The 18,276-nt window shown below is 54.8% G+C and overlaps 1 protein-coding gene across 2 annotated transcripts in view; it reads right to left on the bottom strand.

Moving 5' to 3' along the window:
* Notch3 (notch receptor 3) overlaps positions 1–18,047 on the bottom strand; it is a 35,140-nt gene extending 17,093 nt beyond the window's left edge. The window contains exons 1-23 of one of the 2 annotated variants that reach the window (XM_027932457.2): positions 17,861–18,047; positions 15,124–15,202; positions 11,438–11,580; positions 11,016–11,354; positions 10,803–10,925; positions 10,483–10,716; positions 8,985–9,140; positions 8,706–8,891; positions 7,921–8,034; positions 7,126–7,239; positions 6,387–6,620; positions 6,171–6,281; positions 5,517–5,709; positions 5,289–5,440; positions 4,964–5,077; positions 4,401–4,556; positions 2,739–2,964; positions 2,146–2,347; positions 1,889–2,036; positions 1,304–1,488; positions 637–769; positions 299–556; positions 94–212 (exon numbers count right to left, since the gene is read on the bottom strand). In XM_027932457.2, the coding sequence (XP_027788258.2) occupies positions 94–212; positions 299–556; positions 637–769; positions 1,304–1,488; positions 1,889–2,036; positions 2,146–2,347; positions 2,739–2,964; positions 4,401–4,556; positions 4,964–5,077; positions 5,289–5,440; positions 5,517–5,709; positions 6,171–6,281; positions 6,387–6,620; positions 7,126–7,239; positions 7,921–8,034; positions 8,706–8,891; positions 8,985–9,140; positions 10,483–10,716; positions 10,803–10,925; positions 11,016–11,354; positions 11,438–11,580; positions 15,124–15,202; positions 17,861–17,978 (3,837 nt within the window). In that variant the 5' untranslated portion in view covers positions 17,979–18,047. Of the gene's footprint in view, positions 1–93; positions 213–298; positions 557–636; positions 770–1,303; positions 1,489–1,888; positions 2,037–2,145; positions 2,348–2,738; positions 2,965–4,400; positions 4,557–4,963; positions 5,078–5,288; positions 5,441–5,516; positions 5,710–6,170; positions 6,282–6,386; positions 6,621–7,125; positions 7,240–7,920; positions 8,035–8,705; positions 8,892–8,984; positions 9,141–10,482; positions 10,717–10,802; positions 10,926–11,015; positions 11,355–11,437; positions 11,581–12,797; positions 13,090–15,123; positions 15,203–17,860 lie in introns of those variants that run through there. The other variant, XM_071601801.1, reaches the window with a different exon arrangement.
* Between the last annotated feature and the right edge of the window lie 229 nt (positions 18,048–18,276).

The raw sequence follows: 18,276 nt of genomic DNA, 5'->3' as shown, positions 1-18,276 counted from the left end.
ATCCACTTTCCCCCTAAAGCCACACCCTTTCCTGAGGCCACACCCCTTATCCTCCCCCAGGAGTCACCACCCATGCCACTCACACAGACCTACCTGGACACAGTGGCAGGTGAAGGTCAGCCCACCCCCAGGGCCTGGGCTGGGACGACACTGGCCTCCATGCTGGCATGGCTGAGACTCACAGGGAGACAGGACAGTCTGACAGCGGGGACCTGAAAAAGCAGTGGCACCTGAATCAACCACAATGAAGAAATACCAGGAACAAAGGTCCCAGGCCGGCCCTACCTCTCATGCTTACCTGTGAAGCCAGCATGGCAAAGGCAGCGGAAGTGCCCACCTGGGTCTTGCAGGCAGTCCCGGGTGTGGGCTGCATGGCAGGCACCTGGACGACACTCATTAATGTCTGCCTCACAGTGCAGGCCAGTGTATCCTGGGGGGCAGTTGCAGCGGAAGCCACCCACCAAATCTACACAAGTGCCATTGTTTAGGCACCCAGGGCCTGAGTCAAGGGGTGGGCCAGGGCCACAGTCATCCTCATTAATCTCACAGAGCACACCTGGGGATGAGAGGCAAGTGATCAGGGTGGGATAGAGACTTGGCCTCCTATCCTATCCTCCAACCCTGGCCCCGGCATACCCAGTGTCCCAGGGGGACAGGAGCAGAGATATCGGTCCACAAGGTCAATGCAGGAGCCCCCATGCTGACATGGCTGGGAGGCACATTCATCTACATCGTCCTCACAGTTGTCACCAGAATAGCCAGCTGGACACTGTATTAGGGCAAGAGAGGGATCCTTTCAGTCTGAGAACCACGGACATGCCTAGACATACCTGTGAAGACAGGCAGAATCCCAGCACAAAAGGACACCCACACACACCCAGCAGAGGGAGACATGCCCAGTGTGCAGGATACACACATGCAGATACAAGGAAACACAACCAGTGCAGAGGGACACACACATGCAAACACACAGGAAAGACACCCAGATGCCCTTCAGGTACCACAACCAGACACACACTCTGGTTCATTCATTCATTCACAAGGAGACGCCATGCACACAGACACATATAGATGTGCCCAGGAAACAACTGAAGTCAGAAGCAAACCCAAACAAACACCCCCAGATCTACCTACAGTGACACCCACAAAGATATACCCAGTCACAAAAGCTAAAACACAGACATGCCTAGAGAGTGACATACCCATACCAGGTCATAGACACATAGAAATATGTGCCCACGCACACCCAGACATGCCCAGACATGACTAGTTTCCCTTCCCTCTCTCTGGGTCACACCCTTACCTCACACATGTAGCCTCCCACGTAGCCACGGCAGGTGCCTCCATGCTGGCAGGGCTGGGCCAAGCAGGGGTCCACTTCATGCTCACAGTAGCTGCCGGTGCGTCCCTCTGGACACACGCAGTAATGGGAGCTGTCCTGGTCCACGCACTGCCCACCTGCCTGACACAGCTGCTCCAACCGCACCCCTGGGAAGAGGAGAGTGCCATCAGACACAGAGGCAGCTACATTCCTCCTCTTTCTGCCTACATCATACACACCACCCAACATCCCTGCTGGCATCAGTCCCTAGCATCTCACCCACATTCCATAGGGTTGTCACACATCCTCTCAGCTGGTATGTCTCAATCACTGACATACACACGATTTTAATGCTCATACCGGCTCAGTCACACATACTATCCCAGCTGTCTCATGGTGACAGACACACATACCATTTCGGTCGCTGTCACACAATCACACACCCACACACATTCGGTCACACACTGCATCACGGTGGCCCTCGTTTGGCTCACACCAGCAGAAGATAGGTTCACACACACCCTTCCCTAGGCGCACACGCCAACCAGGCCATGGGCTCCCCCTTACCAATCTGGGCTGCAGCCTCTCTGCAGGGTAGGCTTCGGATGTCACAGAGTCGTCCGCTCCATCCAGGGGGACAAAGGCAATAGGCACCATTCTGAACACAGCGACCCCCGTTCTGACAGGGCTCGTGGCTGCACCAGTCCACCAGGGTCTAGAAATGACCCTCAAAATCAGTACTGGGCTTTGCTCCCAGAAGGAGGGGCACGCCCTTCCCACAGACCCTCCAGACTCCTCCCCCCAGGACCTGTGGCCCCGCCCACCTGGCACTGGCTGCCGGTGAAGCCCTCCCGGCAGGCGCAGTGGAAGCCAGGGTGGGTGGCGCTGCAGACTCCCCCGTGCAGACACGGCCGGGAGAGGCAAGGATCGGCCTCATATTGGCAGTGGGCACCCAAGTAGCCGGGGCGGCACAGGCAGCTGAATGAGTTCACACCGTCCACGCAGGTCCCTCCATTGAAGCAGGAACTGGGGAGTGGGAGGAAGAGCGTCAAGCTCCGCCCCCTCCCATCCTCCCTCCTAGAACTGGATGGAGTTTTCCCACTCTCTGGCTAGCTTATACCCCGCACACAAGAAGCTGCAGCGCCAGCAGAGAACCCACCTCATGCCTTAGCCTCAATTTACCAAGATTCAGCGCTAAATTGGGATCTACCTGCAGGATCTGCCCTGGCCCAGCTCCTTCAAGGAGCGGAGTCTCTAAGGATGACCCTCCAAACCGAAGCCTCGCCCTGCCCCTTCAGGCATCAGAGTCCTCAGATGGGTGCCAAGCCAAGGACTCCTCTCTAGTCCTCCTCCCTCCGTTTCAGGCCTCGTCTGATGCCAGAGCCCCTGAGTTTCAAGAAGTCGAGGCCCCACCCACCTGGGGCTGCAGTTGGGTAGGTCCTTCTCACAGTGAAAGCCTCCATAGCCTGGTGGGCAGGTGCAGGTGAAGGAGGCCACGTGGTCAGTGCAAGTGCCAGGGCCACAGGGGTTGCTCAGACACTCATCCACGTCGTGGGCACAGCGTGGGCCAGCGAAGCCAGGAAGGCAAGAGCAGGAAAAGGAGCCCACACTGTCCTGACAGGAACCACCATTGAGGCACGGGTCTGTAGTCAGAAGAGAAGAGGTCTGTTTAGCCCACCTGGCCCCCACTGCCTGGCCGACCTGGCCTTGCCTCCCATACAGGGTCACAGAGGGGAACCCTGGAGGAAACCAGGTTCTGCTGAGAGGGGATAAATTTGGTCAGAGGGATAATGTCCCCTTTTGTGGCCTTATCTCCTGTCTCATCTGGAAACCTTGCCCAAGGGGAAGGGGAGGGCTTTGGGAGAACCAAAAAAGCCCCTTTGAGCTGCCAAGTAAATATAGTCGACCCTCCATAACCTTGGGCTCAGCATTGGTGGATTCCAACAGTGGACGGAAAATATAGAAAAAAAACTGCATATGTACAGAACATGTACAGACATTTTTTTCTTGTCATCATTTCCTAAACGATAGAGTATAACAAGCAGGTACATGCCCTTGACATTGTATTAGATATTATAACTTACGTAAGGATGATTTAAAGTATCTGAGAGGCTGTGCATGAGTTCTTTACAAATACTAAGCCATTTTATAGAAGGGGCACAAACACCCACGGGTTTTGGTATCCATGGGGGTCCTGGGACCATCCCTCATGGATACTGAGGGACAGCTGTACTGCCAGTTATGCTTGCTTTCATTCCTGGCCTCAGCACAGGCCTGCCGTGGTTACTAAGTCCTTGAAATCGTTACCAATACAAATGGAGATAGACTGTGAGTATAAAATACATACTGAATTTCAAGCTTTGAAAACTTAGTTTAAAACAGTAAAATATCTCAATCATTTTAATATTGATTACATGTTCAAATTATACTATTTTATATACTTGTTTAAATAAAATACAGTATTAAATGTATTACTGCCCATTTCTTTTTCTTTGTTTTTCATGGTGCTGGAAATTGAATATGGGGTCTCATGGATATGCTGGGTAAGCATTCTACCACTGAGCTCCACCCTTTGCCTTCTTTTTCCTTTTTTTTTTAAATGTGGCTATTAGAAATTTAAAATTGCATCCATGACCTGGTTATTTGTTTACTAGATAGCACTCTAGAGTAAACTCTCTGAGTTCCCTTTCTTTCTTTTTTTTTTTTTCTTTTTTGGCGGAGCTGGGTAATCAAACCCACAGCCTCAGGCACGCTAGGCAAGAGGTCTACCTCTGAGCTATATCCCCAGTCCACTCTGGGGACCTTTATTTCATACTCTATACACCATCCTAATGCTTGCTGCCAGAGGTAGTCCACAGGCTTCAGGGTCAGACAGACTTGTGCTCCAAGCCCAGCTCATTCCCTTATTTGCTGTATGATCTTGGGCAAGTCAAGAAACCTTCTTGGGCCTCAGTTTCCATAGGAGTAACATGAGGCAAGCACAGAGCTGTGAACACAGCACCATGAGAGCACAGCACCACAGTATAGGCTTGATGAATGTCCCCAGGGCAACACTCTCCAAGAGCTCCCCTGTACTCACTGGGGTCACAATCATTGATGTCCTGATCACAGGAAGGGCCAGTATAACCCCCGTGACAGGTGCAGCTAAAACTTCCTGCCAGGTTGGTACAGGAACCATGGGCGCCGCAGGGGGAGGGGCCAGCACACTCGTCCACGTCCTGCTGGCATCGTGGGCCTGGGAGTGGGGAGCAAGGTAACACCTACAGTTAGAGGGTGCAAGGCAGGGTCTGAGGGTACCTGGGGCACAGGAAGAACCTGTAGGTTGAGATAGGTAAAGATATTTTCCACATGCCATTCCAGAACTTCCTTCTCTCTATTTCAGTGGGTACAAATAGTCTGCCCTCCAGGAAGCTGTCCCCAGAACAGCTGGGTTGTAACAGCCCCAGCCCCTTATGGCTTCTTCTCCAGAGCAGACCCATATGGGCTGTGAGTATCCACATCCAGCTCTCTTCTTTCCCAGAAGGAAGCTCCCCTAAGAAACAGTGTTGGGGTGAAGCTCCCTCTGGCCCCCAGCATAACCCAGTATGGGGTAAGGCACAGAGGAGGTGAGAGAGGAGGAGAAGGAAGCAGTGGCTAATGTACCTTGCCAGCCTGGGGGGCAGGAGCAGACAGTCAGCTGACCTGGAGCAGACTCACAGCGGCCCCCATGTTCACAAGGGTTTGGGATGCAGGGGGACAGCAGCTCACACTGACGGCCTGTGGGAGGGGGCAGAATGGGATAGTCTTGAGGGACTCCCTGTTCTCATCTTCCTCCTCCCTGGGATCCCCCCTGATATCCAACCCCCTAGGGAGCACCTCAGAGGGAAAAAGGAGTAGCGAAGAGAGGGAAATGTAGACGAGAATGGAGCAGAAAGGAAACGAAGAGAAGGATGTCAGAGAGCCCGGGGAGAGAGAGTGGGACACACACCCTGGACTCCTGGGGGACAGGTACAGTGGAAGCCCATTCCATCGCTGACGCAGGTACCACCAGCCCCACAGGGCTGAGACTCACAGGCATCTCGAGCCAGACTCTGGCTGCAACGGGGGCCACTCCAGCCAGGCTCACACACACAGCGGAACCTGGCAGGGGAGGCAGTCAGGGTGGCAAGTGGCCAGAGAGACAGCAGAAGGGTCATGAGTTGGGCAGGGGTCTTACCCGCCAGGCGCATCGTGGCAGATGCCGTGACTGCAGGGCTCATGGGCACAGGGATGGGTTGGAGGGAGGCAGAGTGGAGGCAAGGAGCCGGGTGGACAGAGGCAGCTGAAGCCATTTTCCCCATCTACGCAGGAGCCTCCCTCGCCACATGGGTTGGATGCACACTCATTGATCTCCACGTTGCAAAGGGGACCTGGGAAATATGCAGGCAACCTCATCCCTGGACAGGGACAGTGGAGCCAACCAGAGGACACCTTGTTCCATTTAGCAAAGCCATACCCCTGTGCAAAGACAACTTTATTCTCATACTATATCAGCTCCTATGCAAATTAGGTCAGCCACCTCCTCAACCCAGAGCTGCCTTGCACCATGACATGAAGCCACTTTCACTTCTACCAAGGATTACCTTGTCACCATACAGGCTCAATCTTGTCCCTGAGTCTAAGACAGCTTCATCTTTTCTCCAGAATAATCATGAATTTACCAATATGGGGACAACCCCAAGCCAATGATAAAGGGCACAGTCTCAGGGCAGAGTGAACACAACTTCATCGGACATGTGTGCAAAGATAGGGGCGAAATCCAGCTAACAGAGACGGGTGACTTCACCCTTACCCTATAATGACACCCTCTCCTTGGCAACCACTTGCTTACCTGTGAAGCCAGGTTGGCAGACACAATCATAGCGGTTGATGCCATCACGGCAGACTCCAAAGGTGCAGGGGTTGCTGGCACAATCGTCTATGTTGACTTCGCAATTCACACCTGGGGAGGGAAACACGGCAAGGAGTAGCCCCCATTGTCATGCACCGTTCCCAACTGTGCCCCTCCAGGTGAACTGTTCCTGCCCAGTCCAGCCCCCTGCCCTACCTGTGGTGCCAGGAGGACAGCGACAAAGATATTTGTCCACCAAATCTAGGCATTTGCCCCCATGGCGGCAAGGCTGGCTGCGACATTCGTCCACCTGGCTCTCGCAGCGCGTGCCTGTGTACCCCGGGGCACAGGCACATGAGAAACTGGCAATGCCATCCACACAGCGTCCATGGTGGCATGGGTCTGGAGAGCAGTCGTCCACATTGTGCTCGCACAGGGTGCCCTCAAAACCTGCAGGGCCAAAGGGTCAGGCTCCGCCCACTTACCAAGGGCCTGCCCACAGTTATGGCCTCTGCCCAATCCTGGCCTCAGCTCCATCTCAGGCCCTGCCCACCAAGCCATCCGGAAAGGGGTTCCACTAGGCCACGCCTCCAGCTTGCCTTCACTCCATCCAGCTCCAACCTCCAGGACGCTCCCCTGGCCTGTGCCCCAACCTCTAGTCTTTACCCTATCAGCTTCTCGCTTGACTGGAGATGACGGGTAAGAGGCTAGGTGTCATAGGAAGGTAGAGGGGGGATCGAGCTCCTATACATGCTAACCTTTGGCCCAACCCTTAGCCTTATCTCAGTCTACGTCCATCATTAGCTCCACCCCACAAGCTCTGTCATTGGCCCTGCCTTGTCCTTGCCAGAAGCCCGCCCCCGAGCTCTCCCGAGTCCAAGTCTGTTATTGGCGCCCTCTCCCCTACTAGCACTGCCTCCGGATTCTTGCCAGCTTGTCATTGACCCGCCATCACCTTCTGCACAGCGACACTCGTAGCCATCAGGCTGGTCCACGCACTTGGCACCATTCCTGCAGGGCGTGCTTGCGCATTCATCCACGTCCAGTTGGCACGTGGACCCACTGAAACCTGGGGTGAGGAGTGGGGTGAAGGAGGTACAGACAAGAAAAGCATGGCCCCTCACCGTCCCTGCCCTGTATGTGTGGGAAACCCCACTTCCCGTTTACTTAGTTTTATTAATGTTGTGTTTAATTTGAGGTTCTTTTTTAAAAGAAAAAAACCCAACTTTTTATTTTGTTTGTTTTTATGTGATGCTGAGATCGAACCAAGTGCCTCACACGTGGGAGGGCAAGCTCTCTACCACTGAGCCACAATCCCAGCCCATTTATTTAGTTTTAAATAAATTTAAATTTTTTTTTTTACTAGGGATGGCACCTAGAGGTACCTTACCACTGAGTTATATTCCCAGCCCTTTTTATTTATTTTTAATCTACTTCGATTATTTACTTTTTATATAGTTTTAATTTACTTGGTTTTCTTTATTTATTTAGTGGTACTGGGGCCGGAACACTGGCTGTATCACAGAGTCTCTTTAAGTTGCCCAGGCTGACCTTGGAATTGTGATCCTCCTGCCTCAGCCTCCTAATTAGCTGGGATTCTAGATGTGCTCCACAGTGCCTCACATTTCAATGTTTTCAAAAATTTCCTCTTGCAAGTTATCTGCTAACATGACCTTAAGGGTTCCCACCCTGGATCCTTTGCCCCTGCACAGACCAGTCTTTCTTAGGCTTCCCATCCCAGGATTCTCACCTGAAGGGCAGGCACAGCTAAAGCCATTGACTCTGTCTTTGCAGACACCACCGTTGACACATGGGCTACTCTGACATTCATCGATGTCCACCTCACAGTAGGTTCCCGTGAAGCCTGGGGTTGGGAAAAGGGGATTAGGGCAGTGGGAGCTACCCTCTGGTCTGAAGGGGGCACAGAAAGAGAGGTTCCCCCCCTTCCTACACAAACAGATTTCCTGAGTCTTGGTTCCATCTCCTGCTCAACCTGATTCAGTTTTCAATCACAGGCTGGACGCTCACCCAGCTGTGGTGCCAACCGGAACAAGGTTTATGCCTTGCCTTTAAAACACCCCCTTTCAACCTAATTCTAAAGTCATGTTCTGCCCAGTTGCAGGGCCCACAGCAGCCTTGTACGCAGCTTCAAGTCCCAACCCTCCTTAGTGCAAGACTGTCTGCAGGATACATGTGACCCCACTGCAGCTGCTGGCCCTACCCTCCTGTCATCCACCACCACCTCTACCATCCCCACCCACCCACACCCCAGTGCGATCCTAATGCCTGGACTCCACTCTCAGTCCATCACAGGGCTACTGACTCCACTGGACCCATGCCCTCCCATAGTTTCACGCAAAATTTTGTTCTGGCCCTGCCCCCACCTCATCTCTAAGGATCTCACTTTTTCTTAAGTGATTCTGGGAATCAAACCCAGAGCCTCACCCACACTAAGCACTTGGTGCTCTCACTAAGCCAACCCTAGTTCCACTCCATGGAACTAGGCCTCAATCCCCAGCCACGCCCACCACACACCTGCCATACAGATGCAAGTGAACTGGCCAATGCGGTCCAGGCAGGTGGCCTGATTGCGGCAGGGCCCTGACAGACACTCATTGACGTCCGTCTCACAGCGAGGTCCAGTGTAACCGCGACCACACTGGCACAAGAAGGATCCCTGCGTGTTCACACACCGACCTAGATGTTCACACGGATTTGCACCTGTGGGATGGGGCACAAACAGTGTGGGCATGACCAGTGGGGACCCTGCAACTCCCCTCTTTCTCGTCTCATTCTCAAAAGGTGCCCTCTCACCAATGGAGCATTCATCCACATCCTGATCGCAGGCCCCACCAGTGAAGCCGGGTGGACAGGTGCAGATGGCCCGGCCATTCACAGGGTTTGTGTCACAGATAGCATCCTCGTGACATGGGTTGCTAACACAGGCATCATCCAGATGACACAAAAGGCCTAAGAAAGGGTAAGCAGAGGTCCAAGGGTGATTCTCCAGCTCTGCCTAAAGGTCCCACATCCCTCCCATTGCGGGGTGCAGGAGGAGTTGGTGCTGGGGATTGAACCCAGGGCCTTAGGCATGCTAGGCATGAGCTCTACCACTGAGCCACCCAAACCCTTGTTTTTGCTCTTATTAACCTGCAGAGTATCAAGTAGCTTAAAAAAATAATGGACACAATACCTTTATTTTATTTTTATGTGGTGCTGAGGATAGAGCCCAGGGCCTCCCACATGCGAGGCAAGGACTCTACCACTGAGCTACAACCCCGGCCCCTTAAGTAGCTTTTTTAAAAAAAAAAATCTATTTAGTATGAAAAACTTCAAACATAAGAAAAGTTGATCCTTCATACCATCAAGATTTGACTATTATTTGTATATTAATCTTTTGTCCCCAGACTATTTTTAAAAAGTTACAAACATATTGTTTAAAAATCTACAGCGTCGGGGCTAGGGCTGTAGCTCAGTGGTAGAGCGCCCGTCTCATACGTGAGGCACTGGGTTCGATCCTCAGCACCACATAAAATAAATAAAGATATTGGGTCCAACTACAACTGAGGAAAGAAATTAAAAAAAAAAAAAAAATCTACAGACTCTTCTGATTAGAAAAGTGTCCTACCCTCAAGCCTTGCTTACCAGGCATACCCTCCCTCCATTTCCAAGCCTCCTCCCAAACACCACACCTTCCTATCCCAATGGTTTCTGCCTTGGACAGTGTGCCAGCCTCCTCTCAGGCCTTTCCCAAGCTCACCCTTCACCCCAAAGCCATCCTCCAGCATGTCCTCCTTCCCCGCCTCCCTCCCTCCCTCCTTCCTAGGTGCTGGGGATGGAACCCAGGCACATGCCAAGCTCATACTCTGTCCCTGAGCTACATTCCCAGTCCCAGCTCCAGACTAGTCTTTCTTATTTTTTTTTTTTCTTTTCTCATACTGGAGATTGAACCCAGGGGTTTTACCACTGAGTAACATCCCAGACCTTTTTATTTTGAAATAGGGTATCACAAAGTTTCCCAAGCTGGCCTTGCTCCAATTTGCAATTATTCTGCCTCAGCCAAGTAGTTGGGATCACAGGCATGCACCACTACACCTGGCCCCAGCATGATCTTTCTTTCTTTCTTTTTTTTTTTTGGTGGTGCTGGGGATTGAACCCAGGGCCTTGTGCATGCAAGGCAAGCACTCCACCAACTGAGCTATATCCCAAACCCCCCAGCATGATCTTTCTAACACTCAAATCAGAGTCTGTCTTGACTCCGCTCAGAGCCTTCAGTGGTTCTCTGCTGCCTACAGAGCAAATGACCACTTACCAGTCTTGCCCATGGGGCAGGCGCAGTAGAAGGAAGCCACCCGGTCGTGGCAGGTGGCCCCATGGAAGCAGACGGCTGTGGCACAGTCATCGATGTTCTGACTGCAGCTCTCTCCTGTCCAGCCATTGACACACACACAGCTGTGGCCTCCCAAGGTGTTGAAGCAGGTGCCCCCATTGTGGCAGGCATTGGGCTGCAGCTGACACTCATCCACATCTTCTGTGCAGAATTGGCCTGTGGCACACAGATGCACCAGTATAGCCACCTGGTATGTGCCAACCCAAGGTCTGCCACCCAGCTCCCTCAGTCCTGGTGCTCACCTGTCCACTCAGGAGGGCACTGGCAGTTGTAGGTGTTGACGCCATCCACACACGTCCCCCCGTTTAGACAGCGGTGTCCTGGACAGTCATCCACGTTCACTTCACAGTTCTGGCCCTCAAACCCTAGGACAGGAGGAGAGGGCAAGAATGGTCACTGAGAAGTTGACCTGCTATCCCCACCCACGCCGCCTCCCCTGAGTACCACTCACTCACCAGGAAGGCAGGCACAGTCATAGGTGAGATCGCCATTCTGCCTACAGGTGCCCCCATTACGGCATGGTGAAGGAGCACAGGGCACTGTGGGGTTCTCGCACAGTGGCCCTGTGTAGCCATTTGGGCACTGGCAGTGGAAGGAGCCAGGAGTGTTAAGGCAGGTGCCACCATGGCGGCAAGGCCCACCCACCCGGCACTCATCAATGTCACTTCGGCAGCTGCGGCCCTGGTAGCCAGGTGGGCAAGAGCAGATGAAGCGGCCATCAGACCCCACCGAGCAGCGGGCACCATGGGCACAAGGGCTGCTGAGACAGGGGTCCGGCAGGGAGCAGTCTGGGCCTGGAGGAACCAGGAGAGGGTGAGCTTGGGACTGATCACACCCTTGCTTGCCTTGGGCTCCCCTCCAGAATGCCCCCTCTCACCTCGGAAGCCACGGGGGCATCGGCAGGAGAACCGGGCAGTGCCTGCCACCACGGAGCTCTGGCAGACACCACGACCAGCACAGGGACCTGAGTGGCAGGGGTCTTCCAGCTGGCATCGCTCACCCACCCAGCCTGGTGGGCACCTGTGGCAGAGACAGTGTTTTGGGGGCACTACTGGGCAAGGTGGACGCAGGTACAAAGATACATATGACAGGCAAAACAGACCAGCACACTCCACCCACTCATTCACTCTTTTCTTTCTTTCTTTTTTAGTACTGGAGATTGAACCCAGGGGTACCCTACCTCTAAGCTATATTCCTAGCCTTTTTTAAATATTTTACTTTGAGACAGGGTTTCATTAAGTTGCTGAGGCTGGCCTTGAACTTGTGATCCTCAAGCCTGCCTCAGCCTCCTGACTCCACCTGACCACACTCATTCATTCCTGCAATGAATATTTGCGGAGTACCTACTATTTGCTAAGTTGTAAACACAGAAGCAAACAATAAAAGTGGTTCTTCCTCTCTTGATACTCAACAGCAGCCAGATTAGGCAAGAGTACACAGACAAGTAACAAACTGACATACTACATGTACTACATGCTGGCAGCGTGTAGGTGAGCCAGGAAGGCTACAAAGTTGTGGTGAGTTAAGTGATGGCTCCCAAAAAGACACGTCCATGTCCCAGAAACTGTGACTCTGACCTTGTTTAAAAAAAGAGTCTTTTCAGAAGTAATTCCATGAAGGATGTCAAGATGAGATCATCCTGGATTATGGGGGGGGGGGTGCTAAATCCAATAACAAGTGTCCTTATAAGAGAAAGACTATAGAGAGTTGGGAGGGTGAGAGAAGAGAAGGTCATGTGCAGACAAAGCAGAGAACCGGTGAGGCAGCCACAAGTCAAGGAACGCCTGGGGCCATCAGAGGCTGAAAGAAGCAGCGAAGACTTCTCCCCTTGTTGGCCCTGCCAACACCTAATATCAGACTTCTGGCCCCCAGAACTTCCAGAGACTACATTTCTGTTGTTTCAAGCCACCCAGTTTGTGGTAATTTGTTACAACAGCCACAGAAAACTCTTACACGGGCTAAGTAGATGGAATAATGGGAAAGAGAGAATGGGTATTCTATTTTCACAGACTAAAGATGAAAAGAATCCAAAGGGTTGTGTAGGGAAGAGCATTTCAGGCAGAAGGAACAGCAAATGATGGGTCTCAGATTCTGAGAGACAACTAGCAAGGCACACCCAGACAGACACAGAAACCACAGATACACATACAGAAGGACAGCCGACTGGACATATTGGCCTGGCACACACAAACACCAAGCCGCAGCCTCCCCCGCGGATATGGGCAACTCTCACTCACATGGACAGGCGGATGGACTCCCACAAATCCTCAACTCCTTTCTCCAGGATTCATGCAAACTTTCTCCCATGCAGGAGGGTTGGGCTTTGTGGAAGGGGACCTCCACCCTCATGTTGGGGAAGACCCTTCCGTCTGCAGACCCCTCCCCAAGCCCACAAAGGCAGCCTTGAGTGTAAGGGAAATGAGAAAGGGAGAGAGGATTGGTCTTGAGTTTGGAAACTTCCAGGGGACCCTCGGAGAAAGGATTCTGAGGGAGGGGCTTGGCAAGCCAGAGGGTCCAGGCTGTCTTGGCAGTGTCCCGGCCCATTCCACCCCGCGCTCTCCCTGTGCCCGCCCCATCCCTCCCCTGCTACTTTCGTCGGTTCCCTCCCCCCCGGGCTTGTCCCAGACGCCTGGGACCGAACTCAAGCAGGTGACTCAGTTCTTAGCGTCACCACAATGTCCCCCCACCCCGGCCCCCAGCGAAACAAGTCGGGGCACAGCCGGCAAGGGCGCGGGTGGCGTTAGGAGCCGAGGGTACAGCCCTCAGCCCCCTCCCCAAAAGCCCGCAGGGATACCACGACGAACGCGATCGTGCGCCGGGAGGGGGCGCGCTTGCCGGGCGCCTTGGACTGCGGGTCCCACCGCCAGGCAGGGCGCGGCCCGCGCGGCCCCCTCCCTACGCCCCGGGCGGGTTCCCACGCTCTACGCCCGCGCCCCCGCCGACCGGTCGGGCCGGTTCCAGCCCCAGCCCGCGCCCCGCCCCACGGCCTGAGCTTTGGGGGAGATCGAGGGGGGAGCGCGGGCTTGGGGGGGGGGGGGACCGGCCTGCTGGGAAAGTGGGGGAAGCGAGGATTAGGCAATAAGGACAAGGGCTTGAATCCTACTTTGGGGAGGTGACTCGGGGATCTATAGGGAGAGGGAGAGTTTGAGGTACCCCTAAAAGGACAGGAATATTTGAGACCTTGTGATTGCTGGGGAATTGGGGAGTATAGGAAATGGTTCCCCTACACCCTTGCTCTGGAAACTCAGCCCGCTCCACTCCGGGCGATCCGGGCTCCGGGAGGCCAAGTGTGCCGGTGATTCACCTGTCGAGGGGCGGGGCAGCCTCGGGCGCATTCACCTGTCGGCAGTATTCCAGGCTTGGAGTTCCAATGCGCAGGCGTCCGAGCCCGGGGGCTTAAGCTCCAAAGTGGTTCCAGGTAAGATCACACTTTCCCCTAGCCCCACCATCGCAGACACTCAGCCCCAGTAACCCCCCCAGCCAGCTTTAGCATCCCCAAAGAGGTAAACCTAAGTGGGGTTCTAGCTAAAGTAAGTGCGATGAAACTTCGAAGGGGCTCTTCTGGGTCTAAAATCGCCCTAGACCCACCCAGCTTGAGCCTGACCCAGTGTCTGGCACACATTCTGTTGAATAAATAAATACCTTAATGAATCCATTAATGGCTACTGGGTGAACTGCTATTACCTGTTATAAAAGGAGCCAAGCCTTTCCCTATAACCTTGAGCATTATTTCCTATCATTATTATTTATGAGTATTTATTTATTACTTGCTGTACCCTGAGCATATCCTATGATATGCCTCACAGTCAATCCCATAAAGGGAGAGCTATTATTGCCCCATTTTTCAGATGCAAAAACTGAGGCTGAGAAAGCTCCGAGTGTTTGCTCAAGGTGTCCCAGAGCCCAGAATTCAAACCCAGCTCTGACTCTCTGCTCTTTCTCAGCCACAACTCTGCTCCTCCAACCCCCTGCCTTTCCTTGTTATTAGGGAAGAACTAAATACTTGGGCTTCTTCACAGTCACAAGCCAGGGAGAAGCATTCCTATTCACAAATGCAGTAAGGTTCAGAGAGGGGAAGTGCCTAGACAAAGGTCATACAGCACAACTGCATTATAGGCCTCCTGTACCCCCCACTATTAAAGTTTTGAGATATGGTAGCTAATGAATGATGTCCTCACCACTACTAAATCCCTATAGTTTGGACCCTGAAAGTTTGTTAATTAAGAGCTGCCTTCATTAAGAGCCTTAAAATGTGACCTCAAGAGGCCTAGACCTCCATGAAGTCGGGGTTACTAGGCCCATTTTCCAGATCAGGACACTGAGATTTAAAGGGTTTAATTCTCAACCAGTGAGCAACATGATGTGGGATTTGAATCCAGCGCAGGCAGACTCCAGAGCCCCTGCTTTTAACCCTGCTCAGTTTCCAATGGGTCAACACAAAGAGGTTGCCCAAGCCACACACATGTAGGAAGTGGTACAAGCACCCGCGGGGAACACAGAGGCAGAGGAAGAAGACTCCCTTCCCACGCAAGGCCCACTGATGGCGCTGTGCCAGGCACTCACAGGCAGGCAGCCTCCCGGGAGGGCAGCTGGGTGCAACGACCTCCATTTGCGCACGGGCTTCCGTCCAGGCAAGGGGGGGCTGCGGGGGGCAAAGGAAGGTGAGGGGTCAGCTGGGTGCCCAAGAACCCCAATCCGAGTGACAGACCCCCTCCCTTCCTCTGCCAGGCAACAGCTGCACTGGGCTGGGGGTGTCTCTGTGGGTGCAGGGAGGCCCCCTACCTACGGTTCCCACGGCCCCCGCCCTGGCCCCAGCTGTTAAGGCTGCAGCTGTCCCTGCCAGCTCTAGCCCTGGGAACCACAAGGCAGGGGCGGGAAGAAGGAGGGACTGGCTTGTGCCAGATGTGGGGGCTCAGGAAGCTGCCAGAACTAAGATGTGCAGAAAGGGGAGTGCAGAGTCAGGAAGTGAGTGTGCTGAAGGTTAGAAAGCATGTGACTTCACGTCCAGGTCTAAGGATAATGGAGGTGCAGGGACTCTTGGGTCTCAGGGTCTCCCTTCACCTGATGATGAGCACCTATTCCAGCTAGGAGGTCTGTGTGTTAACTCTTGGAAGAGGGGTCAAGGCATGTACTCAGGAGTGAGTGAAGGTTACAAGGAGAGCCAACTACAGGTGTCACAGGGATAGGGTGTGTGTTGTAGGGAGGGGCAGCTGGCAAATGACAAGTGCTGCCCTGTCCGGAGTCCCCATCCCTGAGGGCTGTGTCCCTCTTGGGTGTGGCAAAGTCTAACTGTCCTTTCAGGTGGGTCAGGGGTGTGGCTGAGACAGAGCTAGTGGAGAATTGAATGTGTACAAGCAGGTGTGAGCCACTGTGTGTGTGTGTGTGTGTGTGTGTGTCTCAAAGACAGATGGAAAGAGCGAGGGATTTGGAGAAAAACAGAAACAGGGAGACATAACGAAGAAACCAGAAGTAGGAATACACAGAGAGGAGAAAGAGGACAAAGACAGAGATAGGGAGAGACAGTAACAGAATAAGAATGAGAATGGAGCCAGGTAAGGTGGTGTGGCACACGCCTGTGATCCCAGCAGCTCAGGAAGCTGAGGCAGGAGGATCGGTGAGTTCAAAGCCAGCCTCAGCAATGGCGAGGCGCTAACTCGGTGAGACCCTGTCTCTAAATAAAATACAAAATAGGGCTGGGGATGTGGCTCAGTGGTCAAGTGCCCTGAGTTCAATCTCCAGCACCCATCCCCCAAAAAAGAATGGCCAACATGACAAATTCAGGGCACTGTCACCCAGACTGTGGGTATTTGTGAACTACACTGGTGGCTGTGTGACATGAGCCATTTCCTCCCCAAACCCTTACACTGCTGTGCTGTGCGCCATGTGAGCCACACATGTGCCTGCCTGAACTGGGATACAACTGTACATGGGTGTGTCTATGTAGCGGTTGGATGTGCTTCTCTGCACGTGTGAGTGGGGTGTAGGCATGTTCTTGAATCTGTATCTGTGGGTATCCGAGTGTGTGCAGACAGCGTGTGTGTGCCAGGCTTGGGCTAGGAATGGCATGTGTGATCATATTTGTGTGTCCAGGCATGTGGACGTGTGAACTGTGTGCATCTGGGTGTATCTTGTGTGCACCAAGTGTTCACGTCTACATGTACTGGGTCTGTGTGCATGCACGTTTGCATCTCCATAAGTGTGTGACCCAGAGCTGTGTGTGCCTGCAAGTGTGTGACAGACCATGAGTGTGCCGGTTCTGCGGGGCGGCTGCTCCTGCCCAGTTGGGCCCTGGGATGGTCCAGTGAGGCCATACCCTCCAGAAACCCCCACCCGGCCACTGCGCTGACCCCCACAGTGGCGTCTTGAGACCCCTTGCCGGGCCATCCGCCGGGCCCCTCCCCCGCCGACCAGGACTCCTGGGGAGGGGGGGGCGCCCCAGCAGCCCCCGTTCAGGCCCCGTAGCCTGTCCCGCTTTGTCTGGCAAAGAAAGCGCGAGGCCGGCCGGGGGGAGGGGGTGTCTAGACGGCGCAGCCATTGTCCCGAGCGGGGGAGGGGAGAGAGGAGAGGAGGAGGGGCGGGGGGCCCTGGCCGAGTGGGGAGGGGCTCGGGCGGCCGAAGGGGGAGCTGAAGCGCGAGAGGAGCACGTGGGCCCTCTCCCCTTCCCCTCCCCGCACAGAGGCGGGGTCCGGGGTCTGCAGGATCACGGCTCCCAGAACTGGGAGTGGGGCCGCAGGCGAGGGAGGGGGCGCGGGCGCTGCTGTGGCTCCAGCTCCCACTCCGGCTCCGGGTTTTGCTGCGCTCCGGCCTGGGAAGTTTTCTCCGAGTTCAGAGCTCCGAGAACTTCGCGCCCCCTCCCCGCCCCCCGCCAAGCCCGGCCCGGCCCGCCCCGGGTGTCGAGGGCTGGGGCTTTTGTGAGAGGGGTCCTCGGCCTCGGGGTACTTCGGCCCCAGTGGTAACCTATCAGGACTGCAAGCAGGGATGAGATGAGGCGAACACCGGATTCTTGGTACCCCCCCATCTCGAGTCCCTGATCCCCTCACCTCCAGCTCTGTCTCAGATCCTTGGGTCCCTTCATCTCCAGCCTCAATTGCTCAAGGGTCTCTTTTCCTCTGGCGCCCTGCCCCTCATTCTGAGTGCCCGTACCCCGCATCCCCCAGGACTGGCACGTAATCCAGCTCCTGCACCCCTACCCTGGCTTTGCTCTCTGACTCCCAGGATCCCCCAGCCCCAGACTTGGGAAGTTCTCGCACTCCCCCTCCCCCGCGTTCCTGTCCCGCCCGCCAGATCCGGAGCCCCTCACCTGCAGCCCCCGGCCCTGCTAGCAGCAGCAGCAGGGGCAGCGCGCGCACAGGAGATGGTGGCGATGGCAGGGACATCAGACGGCGGCGGCGGCGGCGGCCCCGGGCCCCCGGCCCCATGGCGGCCGGCCGCGACCCTCCCTCCTCCCTCCCTCACTGGGCTCCGGGCGCGTCCCGGGCCAGCCTCCGCGCCGCCAACTTCGCCGAAGTGAGGCGGCCGGCCGCCCCGCCCCCAACCTTCGGCGGCTCGCCCCGCCCCGGGGCTGTCCCTGCGCGCCCCCGCCCCCCGCCCGGCCTCCCGGGGTCCCTGTCCAACCTCCCGCCGCAGAGCCTGGGACCTAGGGACCCTAGGAAACTTAAGCCGGCCACGCGGAGAGATGCGCGGCGAACCTGCAGTGACAGTCACACGCAGTTCGTG

Source organism: Marmota flaviventris, chromosome 1 (genome assembly GCF_047511675.1).
Source record: "Marmota flaviventris isolate mMarFla1 chromosome 1, mMarFla1.hap1, whole genome shotgun sequence".
Classification (NCBI taxonomy): Eukaryota; Metazoa; Chordata; class Mammalia; order Rodentia; family Sciuridae; genus Marmota; species Marmota flaviventris.
This window is presented reverse-complemented; position numbering and strand designations above follow the sequence as displayed.